Source organism: Euwallacea fornicatus, chromosome 3, assembly GCF_040115645.1.
Source record: "Euwallacea fornicatus isolate EFF26 chromosome 3, ASM4011564v1, whole genome shotgun sequence".
NCBI classification, from domain to species: Eukaryota; Metazoa; Arthropoda; class Insecta; order Coleoptera; family Curculionidae; genus Euwallacea; species Euwallacea fornicatus.
Genome location: NC_089543.1, coordinates 2,951,355 through 2,970,583, shown reverse-complemented (window position 1 = coordinate 2,970,583; position 19,229 = coordinate 2,951,355). Strand labels below are relative to the sequence as shown.

Genomic DNA, 19,229 nt, shown 5'->3' with positions numbered 1-19,229 from the left:
CCTCAACAGTTATATAAAGTTTATGACAATTTTGCGTGAGCAGGTGAAAATGCTGAACTTTTGTGGTTCAAGTTTAAAACGGTAGCGGTTTCGAAACCATCAATTAAAATTGTTAAAGCAGAAATGTATTGTTATTAACACCATTATTCGGATTTATGAACGACTTTTTCTAGTTATTACGTCTCATTTGCACCTCATGCTATGATTCTGACTAACGATCAAATGCAGTAGCACATAAAAGCAGATATGTATAAAAATTATTGTTTCATGTGTGGTTTCGGTCTTTAATAGTGTTACGCCTGCATACCAGTGGCAATTTAAAAAATTAAAACCAGTTTATGAACAGCAGAGAGTGCGACAGAAGACCCGGTGAATAGCACCATTAACTTATTTAAGTCTAATTATTTTATAAACTAATTTAATTGAGGGTTCAAAGAAAGGTAAAACTTCACCAGGATGTGAAAGAGTTAGAATACTAAATAAACAATACATAAATCATTTGCTTGCCTGTCGCACATAACATCACCTAGTTGGCAAGAAAGTATATTTCCAGTAATTAAGTAGATGTCTACATTAGCTGCATTTCCATCTAAACTAGGCAATGTCCGTTCATCAGTATCATCAGCTACTCACATCTTCCTGCTTCAGCATGGTTTCATATACAAATAATAATACCCATATAAATCTTGATCTTGTCTATGCCAGTGCATCGATGGTCACTATCAACCACCTCCAGTGCTGTAGCAAAAGAAGACCCGCGAAGACCTTAACAAACATTGACTAACCGTAGATACCGGCATAAAGTAAAACCGCTTTGAAGCGTTCGCTTCGCGTGAGAAGACCGCTTGTATTTACGTTAGAGTACCATGCACCAGTACCATCGACGACGAAAATGTAACATTTGCCGGGAATGATTTTTCGAAAAAATTTCTTTCGTGGGTTCTAGTGGTAGTGAATCGGCGAAATGAAGAATATCACTTGTGGATCTCAGTTGGAACCGAATAAATACCGACACCACTTGGCTCCGGGTAGTTTATATCAAAATGTACCTAGAGGTTCAATGCGCCCGATTGGAGTAAGTACTTACTAGTTTGCCACTTATCAATTTCGTTTCTCATGCCTCTAGTTACACTGAAATGACATGGTTTATATTTTTTTAGGAACATAGCTATAAATCGATTTTTATTTTTTTAACCCTCTTTAAACTTTTTTTTAATTTCCCTACAAAAGTGTTTTTCTCGTTATTAATGCTAAAAAACGGAAACTATTAGAAAATCAAAAATATGACTTAACACATGGCAATTCCTTGAACTGTGCTGGAGCTGATTTCTGTGCAGAAATAATTATTTTCTAATTGTTTTTTAACGTCTCCAAATGACAGAAACTCAATTTCCTTTAAAAAAGCACTCAATATAATAGGAATCAACATGAGGCAAGCATGAATAATTGCTACTTAAATAAAGCTGAAAGCTACACTTGGCCAGCTAAAACATAATGCTCATCACATTCTAATGTGGTATTTCTGATAATTGCTATTTTGCTTTGTTGAACACGGCATTAATTTTTAAAAAGTACACGTTATTATTTTAATTTTATTGAATATATCACTCTTATAAATCGAAAACCGAAGATTTACTAGAAAATCGTTTAATCCATTAATCATAACCACAGTCCAATTACACGTAATGTTTCGTTTATTGCAAAAAGTGTTTAGGAAAAATATAAATATACAGAGTATTTATAAAATACAAATCAGTCAATAACATCAGAATATAGTACTTCAAAACTTCTGAAATCTTCTCAAAAATCTTTAAAACGAAATTACTTTTTAACAAATATTTCGGTCATTTAAAATGTTCAAGTATTTCATTATTGATAAATCAAATATAGAATTCTAGGATTTATAAATTTAACGGAACATATCCGAAGGGGAGGAGTTCTTCGCTAATTGACATAGAAAATACATCAAATTAATCACCTCAACGAGATATACGGAATGTCTCATAGTAGAGATTTCTTATACGAACATAATTGAACTTACTTTATGGCATTATTTTCTTTGACACTATACTCATTACACAAGGTGTTGAAGTTGTAAAAAAAATACTTTTGTTAATAATTTGGGTGTTTCTTAACGTATTTTGCAGTGATGTATAGTTCGATTAGGCGTACATTTCCTATGATTTAGTTTAAAACATTTAGAGAAGCAATAGGAGACAATGGGGATTCATGTACACATTTTTCCCCAATTTTTTTTTGCTTATGCCAATGATCCATTTGTTTAAGTATTTTAATTAGTTATTTCTCAATTTGGATTTCTTCATTCATGTAAAATTTTGATTTACAACTTACCTTATATTATATTTCAGCTTATTGTCTACCAGTACGTGGCTTCCATTATTTATTTATTTAATTTACCACACCAGGAAGATGACATTTTACAAACTATCCATATCAATCTGAGTATTAGCACGAAAACGATTGCACTTCAAATTGAAAATCGAGTCATAAATAAGTGCAACGTCCATCTAGTACTAAAACAGCAATCATGTGTGTTTTTGAACTATGTTCTCTACATAAATGAAAAATGGAAGCCACATATTTGGCGGCAATAAACTGAAATATCTTCTAAAGTAAGGTGTAAATAAAAGTTTTATAAGAATGAATAAATCCAGATAAAGGAACGACTATTTTGAATAATTAATCAAATGCACTATTGGCGTGCGCAAAAAAAGCTGGGAGGAAAAAGTGTAGACGACCCCCCATTTTCCCCGTTGTTACTCTAATTTTGTTTACCCAAATCATAGGAAATGTGCGCTTAATCGAACTATATATCATTGCAAAATTTCATTAAATTATGTTAAGAAACACCCAAGTTATTAACAAAAGTAATTGTTTTTGTTACCTTCAACACCCGGTGTAATGAACGTAAAGCACCAAAGAAAAAAATGCCACGAGGAAAATCTAATTATTTTGGCATAAGAAATTTCCGGTTATCAGATTGACCTACTAATACGAGACACCCTGCTTAAACGTACATAAACTGGATTGTAATATTTTTCATAGTTTCTGAGATACGGAATCACTTGAAGTTTATTTTCGCAATTTTAATAGAACCCTAAAATGAAGGTGTTTATAATGTATTTCCAGGTGTTCAAGATATCAACTAAGTTGTTCAGCATTAACATAGGGTCCATTAGATTAGATCAGGTCCAAATTGGATTTCAACAATTTAGGAAAAGTTTCAAGAATTTCTAAAGAGGAAGAAAAGGCACAGAAAATACATCAAAGTATACATCAAATAAAAGGTCTAAACGATCTTATCGACCAACAAGGATTTTACGAGAAGGATTTATTTTCTTACAAATTGTATGTCTCTATCGTAAGTCTTATGGATCTCGCAGGATCACCTGATCTATATATTTAGTGTTGACAAAAGTTTTTAACATGTCAATAAAATACTCACCCATCCCAACACGCATGTATGTATCAACTAGTACAACTTACCGATGTTAATTTTTCCTCTGGGTACTTGGCTCTAGCAAAAATGGTACGTCACTCACCTTTCACCGTCTGGCAAAGGTACAACAACACCTTAAGTTTTGCTCCAACACCATCAGATAAAATCTCATGTTTTATTCCGTTTGCGTTGGGCGCAGGATGCAGGTAAAGAATTCTACATACAGAGGTTTTTGATGAATAACAATCATTGTTTAACCTGGAATTAAAGACAGTAATTTATTTAGGTATTCAAAAATGTTTCTAATAGTGATTCTACATCAGTAATTCTACAGATTTCTTAGAATCTTATTTATGCCCTCACGCATACGATACAAATATGGCTTAGAAGGAAATAACCTGGGAAATGGCTTTAACAGCACTTAAAATACCAAATGCTCTATTAACTAGTGTCTTTTAGCGCTGAAGCGTTTTTCTGATATATTGAAAAAGTCATTGAGACCAATTATTACCGATGGAACTTTGCTTTATAGGATGTGATGCATCTTTCCTCGTCGACCGCAATTTACATTGGCATTTTTGAGGTTGTTCAATAAATATTCATTAGTTCATGAAAGTAAGTCGATTAGAACACCACAAGAATCGTAAGTAAAATACTCTGGAGGCCAACCGTTGAGGTCTACAATGATTTGAGGTCAAAGAGATTTCATGCAAGTTAATGTGATAACACTATTCTTGGCTGCTTTCACCGCCAACCTTAACCCTGGGATTATTAAAAGCCTCTGCGTTCGGACAAGTTAACAAAAATCAATGACCTGTAAATGCGATCAACTTTTACAGTGACGACCATTTATAGATGTAAATACAGCTATTAAATTTACGGATCACTGCTTATTGATCATATCCCGTTAATAATCTTTGGTCTAGAACAGAAAATGGTGAAATTGAATCATACCAAAAAATTTCGGCACTTGGTGTTTGAATGGTGGTATGGAGTAGAACAATAATAAGGTGTGTGCTAGGACGCCAATCGTGAAATAAACCGGTCGACGTTTGCTAGAAAAAAAATATCCCCCAGAAGATGATGATGGGAGTAAGAACCTTGCAAGGCCGATCTGATTGCCCATCTTAAGTGAAGCATCCTCTTCGCTCATCTAAAAATCTTACAGGATGGTTAGCTTTGTGAAGTAATGTTACGCTATTTTTTACCTTCATTCAAAGAGTTGGCGCGGATTAATTTCATAATCATAAAAATTATGACAAAATCAAATTTATGTAGATTCAATCTAGATTTGACCTAATAAGCAAATATTACTTTAATCCTATGTGGCATGTGCTCAATGGTCAAATACACGTGGAAGTGGTACTTTTTCCAGCTAGCCAAACACTTCTGGGATAATTAGGTACGCACTTTTTGCATAGTTCTGTAGTATTTGTCTCAATTAGGATTCCTAAAGTCATTTTAGTTAAACAAATTCAACGGTTCTTAAGTGCTGCTAGCGGATAATCTAATCAAAAATTCGACCGTAGCAGGAGATACAGAATACATATTTACAAAATACCAATAATCGGAAATAACACATCGAACCATCATCTATGGAGTACCTAGTTCACATAGCATTGTCGGAACTGAATTTTTTAGCTTTGTAACGTGGTTTTAAGATATTCTAGCAAACGGTCCAGTAGTAACACACATAAACAAAAGATTTCTTATCCGATGCTGACCTACATCAACAAAATCTAAGTTCATTGGTCAGGGTACCACCTTTTCACCGGCATAATTGATTTTATGTTGGGTTAGACTGAGGTGCCATTATTGCATTCCTCGCCTCCGACCGTAAGTACGTTCTCTTGGATTTATAAGTACCAGTACCAGTACCACTTTATGAACCTTCACATTGCTAACTCGGACTACGCCCTATTTACCACAAGAGAAAACTCGCTCAATACCTATTATATACTGATCTGTTGATATTGAAATAAACGGACGACTCTAAAACGCAACGTGCAAATGTGGATGGCAAATGCAGAGATGTGCATTGATCTCCATTCTACTAACATACATCTAGCAAGTTTAATAACTGCAAATTATTGTCCGTTAACGAATAATTGCGAATAAATGATGTATGTTTACTACAAGTATGTCTAGTTATAGAAAATACCACTGTGTGTATTGCTTATGCTCCGCTTTGCTACACTTTTAAGATGCTTAAATAATGACAACTGTTTTCCTTTTTAGATAAGAAGGTAATTATAAATCCGTTAACATATTTTTTCTGCAGCATTGCAAATTGAGGTAAAAACTGGCATAGATTTCTGCATTAAACCATGTAAGAGCAGCTGCCTGATCTAAATACTTTCTTTGTTATTGTTTTGATCCATGAAATGCAGTTGCAGTTGGTTTAAGTTTATCGTTCTGTTCAGATTTTGTTTGAATTTCGAGTTGATTTTGTAATTTTGAAAATGCGTGAAACATAGAAAAAATAGAATTCTGAAGTTTCAGAAAAAAGTTAATTTCAATATATGTATACAGAATATCTCTGAAAGGTCTATAGAAAATTCTACCACAGATGTCTAACTCGAAAACGTGACAATTTAACCCAATTTATCTTGGTCCAAAAATTGACGGTTTTCAAAATACCGGACGTGAAAGTGAAAATTAAAAAAAAAAAAAAAATTTGGTACCTCGTTTGTAATGATACTATCTGAATAAAAGGTCACATTGCGGGATTTTTAGAAATGATAAATCATAACCCGTTTACATTTCCGATTCACATTGTACGACAAGAAGGAGTTGTCACCACTAGGTGACCTCTTTTTAAAGGGGCGTAATTTTTTTATCACCCAGTATAGAATTTATTCGTGTCAAAATTTGTGCCTTCCGCCATGTTCTATGAAAAAAAGATATGTCGCTACAAGTGCTTACAAGCATTCCTTTCGAAGATATTTGAAGTTTAAAGTTCGCTGCATGACTTCAAAAATATTTTTAAAATGCATATTGATTCATACAGTTTAAACGAAAAAAAAATAAAAAATACAATTAATTTTCAGTTCTTAGAATTTTTTAAAATATCTATGTTTTTATGTTGATATATCAATTTTTTATTATTTATTTTACTGTACTGTACGAATACATATGTACTGTAAAGTTATTTTTCGAGGCACGTAGCGAACTTTAAACTTTAAAAATCTCAAGGAGGAATGCTTATAGGAACTTGTACCAACAAAGTTTTTATAAAATATGTAGGAAAATACAGATTTAGTCATAAAAAAAATTCTATACCTGGTTATAAAAAAAAGTATGCCGCTCAAAAAAGAGTTCACCTAGCCTAGTTCACCTTTAAAATGTGCATCAAAAATGCAAATGGATTTGAATTTTTCACCACTAAAGACCTCCCGATGCGCCATTTTGTTTAGATAGTACCGTTACATATGGAGTTATTAATTTTTTTCTTTTCTTTAATTTTCACTTTGTTGTCCTGTATTTTAAAGCCTTAAACTTTTAGACTAAGATAAATTGGCTTAAATCGTATTTTCTTTTTGGATTCAAAAACCTGTGGAAAAATTTTTTACACACCTTTTAGAGATACTTTGTATATTTTTTAATAATAGATATGTGATGGAAATTGTCAGTAAGCCGCAATATGAAAAAGTCTCCTATGATCTATATCTATGTACATTGGGCATGTATCCTGTATATGAAAACGAATTTCAAAATCTTGAAAGGAGCATTGTTTCAAATACGCAATTATACTCATAATAATGCTATAATGTAAAAAATGACATTTAATTTATGGGGTGTTAATGGAAAATAAAAACTGGCTGACCCTGCCGAAACTGTCAATATGTCGATAAGACATCAATTTTTTTTTCAAACACATAAAGCCACCACCGAGTGATGAACAGCACTTTAATATGTTACTTTTAATTACATACCTGTTATTCCGTTGTCATAAATCTTGTTTCGATTCGCGCTGAGGTCGAATCTGGCGACCACCCATTAAATTATACAGGGAATTACTAATTATTGTTCCCTACGTTCTCGACATAGTTTGGTGGGACTGCCTTTAAAATACTCTACAGGTATTTGCTTTTCATTAATACTGGGCCGATTTGTCAAACATTTTTATACAATTCGCCCTGCAAAATACTTCGCATTTGTGAAGATCGTTATAATTACACTGTTGGTATTAATCATTTTGGTGGGTACCGAAGAAGAAAAGGATCATCAACATTCCTTTCTTTTTGGGAGCCACTTAATGTGGACAAAGCTCTTCAAATATGTTGTAATTTTGGTACTTTAAACTGTACCGGGGGTTCTGTATTCAAACCTTTTATTGTCACCATAGCAACGGGATTTAGCTTGTTTCCGACAATTCTCCATATGACTATGCCACAAAACATATACAACACCACTTAATTCCAAGAACGAACAGATGCTTTATACTGCAAAAATGGAATAAAAAATACACCCAAGTGTACTTATTTCTTTCAGATTCTTGGAAGCTTTAATAATTATTTACAACGAATCTTCACCTTCTAAATTTAACTACCCATGGGTACCTATGTATTTTAGCGTTCCTGCCTTTGCAGATGGGTACTTACTGCTCAAATATTTAAACAACACCCAGATGTAATTAGCATTAATTTTTATTGTTACCAAACCATTGGGTGAGGTGTATGACATGGATGCAAACAAGTACCACGATGTGACTAAACCAGTAAGGTCACCGCAATGTCTGCTCATGTATGTTTAGAAGTCTTTTCTGCAGAGCTTGACTTGTGAACTTATCATACAAATGCTACTACCTACTTAACTTGATGAACATATATGTGTGTTTCTGTCTCATCTTTAACATGTTTAGCATAGTTTTAAACAATAAGGTTAATAACCCATCCAAAGTAGTTTAATGGATGCGCAAACTGAAATATTTGGTCTGATTTAAATTGTAAGTGGTAACACACACAATAACCATAAAAATGTAGAGCAGACCGGATTTTATGATTCATAACGTTTTAAAATCTTTTAATAACTGTCTTAAAAATTGGCTTATTAAAGAAATTCAAAAATTATTAAGTAACTCTCAGGTTCGAGTTCAGAGTCTCTTCACACGGAACGCTACAAAAACATGGTTCCTAAATAATAATCGTTATTATCATTTCGGGTTCCAATTAAAACGTAAGTTGATGCATCCTGGCAAATTAGCGGCCTCGATTTGAGTATTTCCTCTCGATGAAAGATTACGATTCTCCATTTCTAGTTATTACCATTGCTTAATGATTTTTTTCTTAATCACGTAAATAATATAAATAATTACACTCCTACGTATCTTCGAGTCGATTTATGTAACTCTATACCGCAAAAAAAAACTAAAACTGATGAGCAAAACAGTACTTGATGAAAAACATTGATGTACATTGTGAGAAAGGAAATATTTAATTTTCGAAAGGAATATATACATTTAATTTATGGTAGGCTTTACGTGAACTGTTACATCCATTGTATATGTGTTCGAACAGCGGCATTATCACTGAATAGTATACGTTAAAGTAACTTATAAACTCAGGAGATTCACTAAGATTTGCTTTTAATTTTCGCCTGTTATCTCTCGATCTGGATAATTGTTCACGTTATTCCCACACAGAGGCGTAGAATCTACAAAGACCGGCTCTTGGCTCTCCACTAAACGCAATCGATATTTTTTTAAAAGCTCGTGTCTTAAAAATGGCTCCAAACGCCCCATTAAAAGTAATTTGCACAAATTGCGAAACGATTATAAAAATATTTTAATTGTATTAATTATTTGGGTCTTTTAAACGCTTCACTGAAACAGTAGCCGCAGAGGTAAAGATCTTTAATTGCAAGAAGCGATCGAACAGGATAATTATTACAATGCAATTTCCGGCATTTATAGTATAGATCAATAAGTTTTGAGGTAGTGAAATAAGAATTCCCACGTTTTGAAGATATTAAATTTACATAATCTTATAACTATTTTATATTATTTGTTATAAAATAATTGTTTGGGTTTTCACTGTTGTAATTAGAACGATATAAACAAAAATAAATAAAAACTAGACTCTTTGGCGGAGTCACGGCATCAGGCAGAAAGCTTGTGAATAAAATTTTGAGGTTGAATAAAAATTCACACATTTCAAACACATAACCTTTGCACGATTTCTTTTTCTTATGGTAAATATTGTTTAATTTCAATCTATAACAATAATTAGTAGCATTCACATGAAAAATAACAATCATTCGTTACTTCCTGATTGTTTGTAAGTTAAATAACAACTTAGCATAGTTTACTCGCAGAAACTGGAGAAGAATCATTGAACTTTGTGCTAGTTGAAGAGTTTAGACTAGAAAACGACCAATCAGGACCCCTGTGTAAAAAAAGTTTCACGACACGAAAATCTTCGTTTTGCTAAAAAGGACGCAATCTCAAAGGTTTTAAATGATCTAGTATCCTCCAAAGGGTGACAAATTTAAAACCAACAAGTCCCACTGTGTGCATACGTATGTAATATTTACGTTGACAAAGGCCATAAGCCACTACTTGCATACTTCGTTCATTTCCTTCAAGTTCTGACTAATTATACTTTTGTTGTTTATTGCCTGGTATTCAAAATTACAACCTACCTTTAACTAACATGCATGTTAAACCAGGAAACAACTGTAATGTTAAAATGGTAATTTTTTATGTCAATGCACTCGAATTTCAAAAACGATAATCCTTACTAAAAAGTATATGCACGAGTATGATGTGCAAGCTGAAACTGATCATTCGATTTTGGTGGTAATTTAAATATGGAAAGTCACAGGAGAGGTCGAACGCTTTAAGAACACCGTCGTCGCATACACATTTAACTGTATGGTAAATTCGTGACGTGCGGTGTTCTTAGAGCGTTCGGACTCTAACAAATCAATATATCAAGTCACGTAGTTACGTGGGATGTTAATAATAGTTGCAATAAATAAATGGGATGTTTCTTTTAACGGTATAACGAATTAATTCACTTTGCTGCAACATCCTACTGCCCACCTGGTTCTGATGCCTTCATGGGTGTTTTCAGGTTTAAGGTGTATTTGGCCTTAATTAAAAAAAAAAAGTTTAAATTCCAAATGGCCGACCACGAGAAAGAACCAAAGACGAAACGAAATTATTCTGCTAGTTGGACGAATGCCGGAATCTAATTCTCACGTTAGGTTTGGCCATAAAGTGATTTTTTAAATGCTTTAATAGTTAATTAACGCCATATTTATCTAACAGTAACGAATAGGTAATTACTGTTTTGAGTTGTTGTGGTTTCGTATATGTCGAAAAGCTTTAGGCTAATATCAGAAAGTCTGTTATTCTCTAGATTTTCTAACATCTAAAAAATATATGAAGCATTCTGAGATTGGTGCACTATAGTTTGCCATTTTTCTAAAATACATAATTGGGTCGCAAACAATCGCAGGGTGTTAATCGTATATTCTCCTCATTCCATTATATAATTTTAATTATCCCATAGAAATAAAAGGCGCCTTCACAATGGGATTAAGCTGCAAGATGCAAGTTCAGTCGATTTCACGGTTACTAGTTTAATTACCTAATTAATTAGTTTGTACGATAATATACAATAAGAAGGTGTCGTTAATTAAAATCCGCATAATCCAGTTACATCATTGATATTGTTTTGAAGCTACATTTACATTACGCTGGCTGCGTGAGATAGCAATATCTAAATATAAAGCGAACCGCACAATAGGCATTCGCTAGAGGCACATTAAGAAGATAGTCACAATAAATTTTATAGTACCGTACCAGCAACCTACAAAACCGTTAAGTCGTTTTAAAGAGGTTATATTGCAAGTAACAGTAAAAGTGTAACATGTTTTTGAAACTTTGGCACAAAAACCGCAGAACGTCCTGTAATATGGACAGACAATTTTGCCGTAAAGCGGATTTCACAGTTGGATAATTTCATAATATCTTGCTTGTTCCGGAATTATGCAAATTTCAATAGCGGCTGTAATCGTAGAGTACCAGATGTAGGGATTATTTACTGTCACAAGAATGAGACCTAAAGAAGGTATTCTTAATCAAGAAGACGTGAGTATGAGTACTTATACACTCTTTTCCAACATATTTTGCCTAAATAATCAACTTCTACCGTATATAGCAAGACGAAGGTTTCCGAATATGGTTGCTGCCCATATTGCGCTTATTACTTACATTCCGTTACGTGGCGACAAAATAACGTTGTGAAATATGGTTCTACTGTTAGAGCTATTGAGCAGTTGAATTAAATTTACCTCATTCATTGTACGAAGACAGAAAATTTTTTAAATTTATTTACACTTTTAATAAGATTTTCACAGCCTATCAGCAAGCCTTTGTATTTTTTTGCTAACGTTCCTAGTAAACAAAAAAGAACCGTTCTTTATTCAGAACTTATTGTAATTAACCAAATTACGTTGACAATAATTATTCTTACTCGTGCAACAAAACGGTAATATTGTCTTAAATAACAATTAATTTTTTCTGAGGATCATGATCCTCGTGATTATAGCCGGACTAGTCATTACTAGAACACTGAAGAGTTGATTGCCATTACTCGTAGCGCAATCCTCTTCTCTAGTTTAATCATTACGCTTCAATTATCCTTTAGTTAGCAAAATAGCGGGTCTGAATTGATCAGGTTCATTGGGCGCCTAATTAACAATAATAAGTCTAAGAAGAGTTACTCCCGTTACTGCCTGTTAGTCCCAGTATTATTTCAACGGATTTTAGTCGGAATTTAACATTAGAACAGAGGACACGACGCATACGGAAGAAAAAAAAATGGAAAAAGTGTTTTGAAATATTTTTAACTATCACGTTCTGACCTCCCCCTCCCCTCTACCCTATGCAAAAGATTTTAAGCGTTTTTATCCAGGATTCAAAGAAATTATGAAGAAAATCTATAAGTACAACTGTAAGAACCTCTATGTCGAACTATAAGAGAGGCGGATTAGTTATCGAAAAAATTGTAGTAGAATTACGTAATTTGATACTCAGGAAGTGCCAATTGTTTTTTTAGATATGAACATTATAACAAAGTTGAAATGTAACAACAGTATCTCCTAAATTATAAAAGATAAACATATTCAACTATGTATAAAACAAGTTTATAATGATGATTTGAATATAATAGGATACCCAAATACAAAATGTTACATTTAAAAAAATGTAACTTATGAAAGTTAAACTTTTTTTAGCTACCCGTGCAGGTCTCTAAATATTTTTAAAATATGCATCTTTCACAGCCACATCCCAATATATTCAATTTGAGAATAAATTTAAAATGTAATTCATTAAGTTACTTCGAAATTTCCTCGACTCGCCCTGTACAGCCAGGTGATTCAAATGTAATATCATTAAGGGGATTATTTTCTTAAGAGATGCAGAATAACATGCTCTTTCAAATGAGATTATCAAAAAATGCGATAGCTATTGAAGAAAGCAGTTTGCATCTGCGGTAACCATGAAATCAACAATGTTTGCCTGTGGGAATTTGAGCATCCAAAAATTAAGATTCACATCTACCGACGACTTTTTCCTTCATACAGATTTCATTGAATGTTTTCAAATTTTTACGTCCTCCGTACGTTAAGTATGTTCAACTGCAATAAGCTTTCCAAAACCGGGATGCAAAATAAATGCCTCATAACCCGTCATATCCTTTATCATATCATCAATCTCCCCAAAAATGTGGTATGGTATGGCAATTGCTCAAGGTGTCCCATTAATTTCCATTAAAATCTGCCTTATGCCGGCGCACCAACATATCAGATATAAATTTGCAATAAAATTTAACGCAAATTTACATAATTTCAGATCGACTATACGTTACCAAATTGCACAGGTCGCAGATCGGCATCGACCTCATCCATCACACACACATACAACAGCCTCTGGCAGGAAAGGCATCAGCTAAGGACGCCTATATCTTGTGTAGGTATGTACATGTCTCCAGGGGTAGTCAATAAGAGATTAATGTGGGCGATCCAATTACTACCTCTATATTTTTACAGGCATTGACAGGAAACCTTCTTCCTCGAAAGGCAAAGCTTGTTCAATAGCACTGGCCATAGCATCATTTATAGTTTTAGTTATAGTTTTAGCTATCGCAGGCTTAGCCCTGTATATGGGGATCTCAAATACTGACTCACCAACTAGTTGTACGTAGAGGTTCTTCAACGAAACCAAACATACCAACAACTATTCATTCATTTGCAGCAATTATTACATTTAGCTGTAGCGCAAAAGTTTTAAGAGGAGACAGGTTTATTGGCGGCTTAGAAGAAAAAGCCCAAAAATACAGAAGGCAAATTGAAATATTGTACCAAAGGAGTGCCTTGGGCCCTGCATTATACTCAACCGCGGTTGATCGGTTTGGAAAAGATGGGGTAACCATTTATTTCCGGGTTGCTTTTAATAGAAGAAAATTAGTTGAGTAAGTAGAAAACATACGTAGTAGATCTGGTTGTGTCGTGCATTCTTTTGATTTCAAATTACCACTTATTAAATTTTTAAAACATTCCACAAACCTTTTTTAATCGATTTCGGGTTAATTCGACTAGACCTTTCAAAAACAAGTTCAATAAACCTTTTTCATCTAAATTCTCATTTTATGTATTTCTGAGACACCCTGTAAAAATTACAAAAGATTTATTTTTTTAAACGCCTTGAAAAAATCTCCATTGATACTCTGTTTCGACCTTTCAGGGACCTCACAAATATTGAAAACGCAATCAAAGACATCTTCCTCAGCGACGCGTACTCAAAGAAACCAATATTCAGAAACGTGCGATTTGATTCAAGAAGCGTAAATGTGAAGCAAGTTGTACAAAAATCATCCAATCCTTATTATATGCAAGTTTCATCAACCACTTTAAACCCTAAAAATGCGGTAAAATCTAACAAAATGGGGGTAGTACTAAAGTCGGCTAAAAATGTTAGCGCGACCACCACCCCGAAGCCGATAATAAATGAGCCTGAGTTTAATGAAGAAGATTTACCAGTGATACAAGGTTCCTTTAAGATAAGTAAAACTGAGGCCGATATTACCGAGAAGAAGACTGAAGAAACCAAAGCTAGAACTGAAAAGAGTACTAGTATTCCCACTCAGCGGACTACCTTTAAAGAGACTTCGGTGACTAGTGCTACATATAAAATTCCGGGAAATAAGGGTCAGGTTACTAAGGTGGTAACTCCCGAGGCGATTAGCTCTACTATTACTATTTCAACCACTACCGCCACTTCAACTGTTCCAATCACTCCGGCCATCATTACCACCACTGCAACACCCACAATAAATACTCCTAAGTTTATTGGTAAGCTCTCTGTTCTGCATAAACCCTTATAAACTCACACACTATTACAGGAAGTCCTCAAGTTTCTGACGACGAACCATGGGTTCCAATTCTAGCAAACATCCCTGGTTACCCCAGTCTACCACCTGCGACCAATCACGACGTTCCCGTTTATACCAGCTTCACAAATCCAGGATTTTCATACAATTTCCATAACAGTGAACGTTTAGGTTCTAGTAGCCTCAAAAGCCACCCAATCCCAGTGAACAAGATACCATTTACTGAACCTTACATAGACACTGCCACTGAACCTACCAAGCAACTCACCACTGAACTTGCTAAGCAAGTTGATGAGACTACTCCTGAATTTGATTATAAGGACTATGGAGTTAAAAATATTTCTTCTATATTCTATGAGTTAGCAACCACCTTAAAAAAGAGTAATGTGTCTAATGTTGAGCATCATATGGTTTATGAGTCAGAAATCGGTTCTGAAAACCGACAGCCCTCTGGGCAAGGGCAAGTCGAGGTTGTTGATGTCGATGTTGAGGAATTGCTGTCCCATACAACTAAAATCCCTTTGGTAACCCTTTTGCCCGTTCGTTCAAATTCTGGAGTAGGACGGCCGTTTAATAGGAATCGACTTGGGGACACCAATAATTTATCAGTTGAAAACAGAAGTTTTCCTAGTCAACTCATCAAGTATAATCTGGATGTACCTGAAAAGCCGAAAAATAAATCTAGAGTTATTCCAAACCCCACTAACGTTACTACTGCAGATAACTACCAAATTAGTGGTGTTCTCAATTTTGCCAAAGAAGGTTATGACAATGACGGAGGAGAATCTACTGCTCATGATCTGGTGAGGTTTCCCAAAATGGACATTGAAGGGGATGAAAAAAGTATTTACTCAGTTAACTATTCTTCATCCGCCACCATAAATAGTAGTCCTTCAGAATTTAAACATGCCAATATCTTATCAATTGAGCAAATTAAACAACTTTCTGAGATTAGTAAGGTGCGGGACAATCAGACTTATTTTCCGGAACAGCCAGTGATCTCGACAAAAGCTATATCATCAAGTTATTCCACCAATCCAAACGGATTGAAAATTTTGACAAAAACTTTTAACAAAACACCTGAAAATTTGAAAAATAATGATTCGGACCACGTCCCTTCTAAGGAAGGAGAATATGATTTAAATTGTGAGCAGTCATCAAGTTTTAAATGCGGGGATGGGAAATGCTTACCAGAATCAACAAAATGCAACCAACTGATCGACTGCGCAGATGGCAGTGATGAGGAAAATTGTAACTGCGCGGACTACTTAAAATCACAACTTCTGGTGAATAAAATTTGTGATGGGGTTGTGGATTGCTGGGATTTCTCCGATGAAAACCAATGCAGTAAGTTGATTAGCTTATTCTAGTTTGGGTATTGTTGATTTCTATGCTTGCAGAGTGGTGCAAGTCAGATCAATACGTCTGCAGCAACTCCAAGGTGTGCATTGATCAGAAGAAGATATGCGATGGATTGAAAGACTGTCCTCAAGGGGACGATGAAAGGCAGTGCGTAACTATTGCGAGCAATAGCCAGACAGCTAAGGGTTTCCCTTATTATCCTCATGGTGAGGCATTTTTAAACTAAAAATTAAAAGAAACTAATGTTCTCAAAAAAAGGGTATCTGATGGTTCGAAAACGCGGCTCTTGGGGAAAACTGTGCGTTGACAATTTCGAAAATGTCGTTTCCAAATCTCATATGTCATGGGAAATCAAGGATTTAGGAAAGGCCTTGTGCAGATCCATGACTTATCAGTAAGTAGCTCAGAAATGAATAAAATACTTAATTGATTCTTACTTCGAATAGACAAATGGATCAAATTGAAAACCACACTGATAAGACAAAATCAGAAAATGGGCAATATTTTGAGCTTGCTTATACTGTAGAAAACAAGAACAAGTCCAGTTTGCTGTTTAAAGAGAGTAGTTGTTCCCACAAGAAAGTTGTACAAGTGACATGCAGTGCTTTGGAATGTGGGGCAAGACCGCAGGCAGTAAAACATATAGCCAGGTAATAATTGTGTTGCTAAAAACAAACATTCCAGTAATGTATGCCAATGGATCACATTAACGAATAATGCCTCAAATTTAAGAAAATAAATTTGCACTTGAAACATTTCAACGAGATACTGTAAATGAATTAAAAAATAATTGAACAATAATTCTAGGCGATTTTCTAGGGTTGTTGGAGGTGGAAACGCTGGTTTAGGCTCATGGCCATGGCAGGTGGCACTTTACAAAGAGGGAGAATTTCAATGCGGAGCCACCTTGCTATCGGATCGTTGGCTGGTGTCAGCTGGTCATTGTTTTTATAGGCAAGGACTACTTTTTTTAATTAAAATCCTCATTCTAAAGCGAAATCGATTAGATCCCCAGATGAACATTGGGTGGCCAGACTCGGTGCTCTCCGCCGTGGAACTTCCCTTCCCTCCCCATATGAACAGCTAAAAGCAATCTCCAGAATAATAATCCATCCTGGTTATCTAGATTTCGGGTTTGTAAACGACATTTCTTTGCTGCAAATGGATTCTCCAGTTGTATTCAGCGATTATGTGCGTCCAGTTTGTTTGCCTCCTACGGATCACGTGCTGGAAAATGGGCAGCTATGCACTGTGGTCGGATGGGGGCAGTTGTTTGAGGTTGGGCGAATTTTTCGTAAGAAATCGACAAAATTTACTTTATAAGTAACTAATATTGAATTCTATAGCTGACACTCTTCAGGAAGTGCAAATCCCAGTAATCTCAACGGCAGAATGTCGCAAGCGTACTCTTTTTTTACCTCTGTATAAAATTACAGACGACATGTTCTGCGCAGGTTTTGATAGAGGAGGTAGAGATGCTTGTCTAGGAGACAGTGGAGGACCGCTTATGTGTCCAGAATCTAATGGACATTGGACACTTCAAGGTAGATTTATTTCTGCTAAGTTTTTTCATTGACTGAATAACAATTTATCTTAAGGCATAACAAGCAATGGTTACGGATGTGCCAGAGCTAACAGACCTGGTGTTTACACTAAAGTGGCTAATTACATGGACTGGATCAACTTTTACATGAATGGGGATGAATCTCGTTTGCGAAACATAACTAAAATTCAAACCAATTGTTCAGGGCATAGATGCCCCTTAGGGGAGTGTTTGCCCGAAAGTAGATTGTGCAATGGGTTCATTGAGTGCAGCGATGGAAGTGACGAAAAGAATTGCAAAAAGAGCTAGCAAATAATAAAGCTGGACAAAGAAAAATCGTACTCAAATATTTGAGAGTTGCCATTAGTTGAAGGGACACAAAGGTACAAAAGTGGGGTTAAAAGATTTAAGAGGTTAATGCTATTTACTACATAAATGATCTGCAGCTTCAGAGTATTTGTTTAGAATTAAGAGTTTATTTAAGTTGTAACATTTGCAATAAAGAATATTTTTCAAGTAGGAATTATTTGTCATATTTCCAGTCCTTATGAAATTCCAAATAACAATAGTCTGCTAAAACTGAACAAAATTTTTGCTATGGATGCCGGTACAAAACTGAAGGAACTAAACTTATTTCCTTATTGTTGCGTCCGCAAACCGTAGAAGATGAAAGTAAATAAAAATTGACGGTTTTTTGATATCATTTTTTTAGCGATAATATTCCAATATTCTAAAAATCGTAATAAAAATATTCTAACTGTCGAAACTCAATATTTTTCAATCGGACTTCTCCAGATCTTTTTATTTTGTTGTGAAAAGCAGATACGCAGCGCAGGGGATGCCACCATTGTCTGAAGATATTTTTTAATTTATTAGTAGTAGTAAAGACTGCCTCCGAAATTATCCCCACTTGCATGAGGAAATGCCTATCTAAAATGATTTACAAAAACTATTAAAAAAATGTATGCATTACGTTTTAAAGCGTTTACGACTACCGCTACATACATAGAAAGGAACAACAGGATATTGTCCCAACAATTTTTTCTGGATTTTAATTTCAAGAGATAGTAAATGGATTTTTTATGGATAACTCAATAAAACATAAATAGCTTGTTTTGCAGTAGGTAACTTGGATTATATTTAATCGAGATTGGTTCTGGTGGAGTAACTGGAGAGACTTTACAAATTATTAGCTTACAGTGAAAGTGGTGTACTTTTTGTTAGCTTATATTGTTCAGTAGTCTATTGTAATCGATAGTTAATTTTCTTGTTGCTATCAGTATTATACCAAATCGGCCGCAAAACTTAAGAGTGACCACAGTATCATCATCATACTTATCGTGATGTTTGTCTGGTAGTAATTATTATCTGCCAAACGATATTTTTCACAGACCCTATTAGCCTATTTGACTTCTTCGAAATGTGCCACTAACTATTATTTGGGGTAGGTTGATTTTAATTC

At 34.6% G+C, this 19,229-nt stretch overlaps 1 protein-coding gene across 2 annotated transcripts; it reads left to right on the top strand.

Moving 5' to 3' along the window:
* The first annotated feature begins 710 nt into the window (after positions 1–710).
* LOC136350429 (uncharacterized) lies at positions 711–18,282 on the top strand. 2 transcript variants are annotated; one of them, XM_066302101.1, is made up of 13 exons: positions 711–1,075; positions 13,326–13,446; positions 13,523–13,669; positions 13,728–13,944; positions 14,217–14,824; positions 14,875–16,209; positions 16,263–16,430; positions 16,483–16,618; positions 16,671–16,874; positions 17,032–17,178; positions 17,232–17,518; positions 17,571–17,768; positions 17,823–18,282. In XM_066302101.1, exons 1-13 carry the CDS (start codon positions 965–967, stop codon positions 18,074–18,076), a joined length of 3,933 nt encoding a protein of 1,310 aa, XP_066158198.1. In that variant the 5' UTR covers positions 711–964; the 3' UTR covers positions 18,077–18,282. The 2 variants fall into 2 exon arrangements, with proteins under 2 accessions (XP_066158198.1, XP_066158199.1); XM_066302102.1 differs by having other exon boundaries at positions 715–1,075; positions 17,044–17,178.
* Positions 18,283–19,229: the final 947 nt, after the last annotated feature.

What these genes read in the sequence shown, in the direction of transcription:
- LOC136350429 (XM_066302101.1), top strand. Translation starts at nt 965, where the DNA reads ATGAAGAATATCACTTGTGGATCTCAGTTGGAACCGAATAAATACCGA. An exon ending in TGCAGATCCATGACTTATCA is followed by an intron (nt 16,619 to 16,670) that starts GTAAGTAGCTCA and finishes TACTTCGAATAG; the next exon opens with ACAAATGGATCAAATTGAAA. An exon ending in GCTGGTCATTGTTTTTATAG is followed by an intron (nt 17,179 to 17,231) that starts GCAAGGACTACT and finishes GAAATCGATTAG; the next exon opens with ATCCCCAGATGAACATTGGG.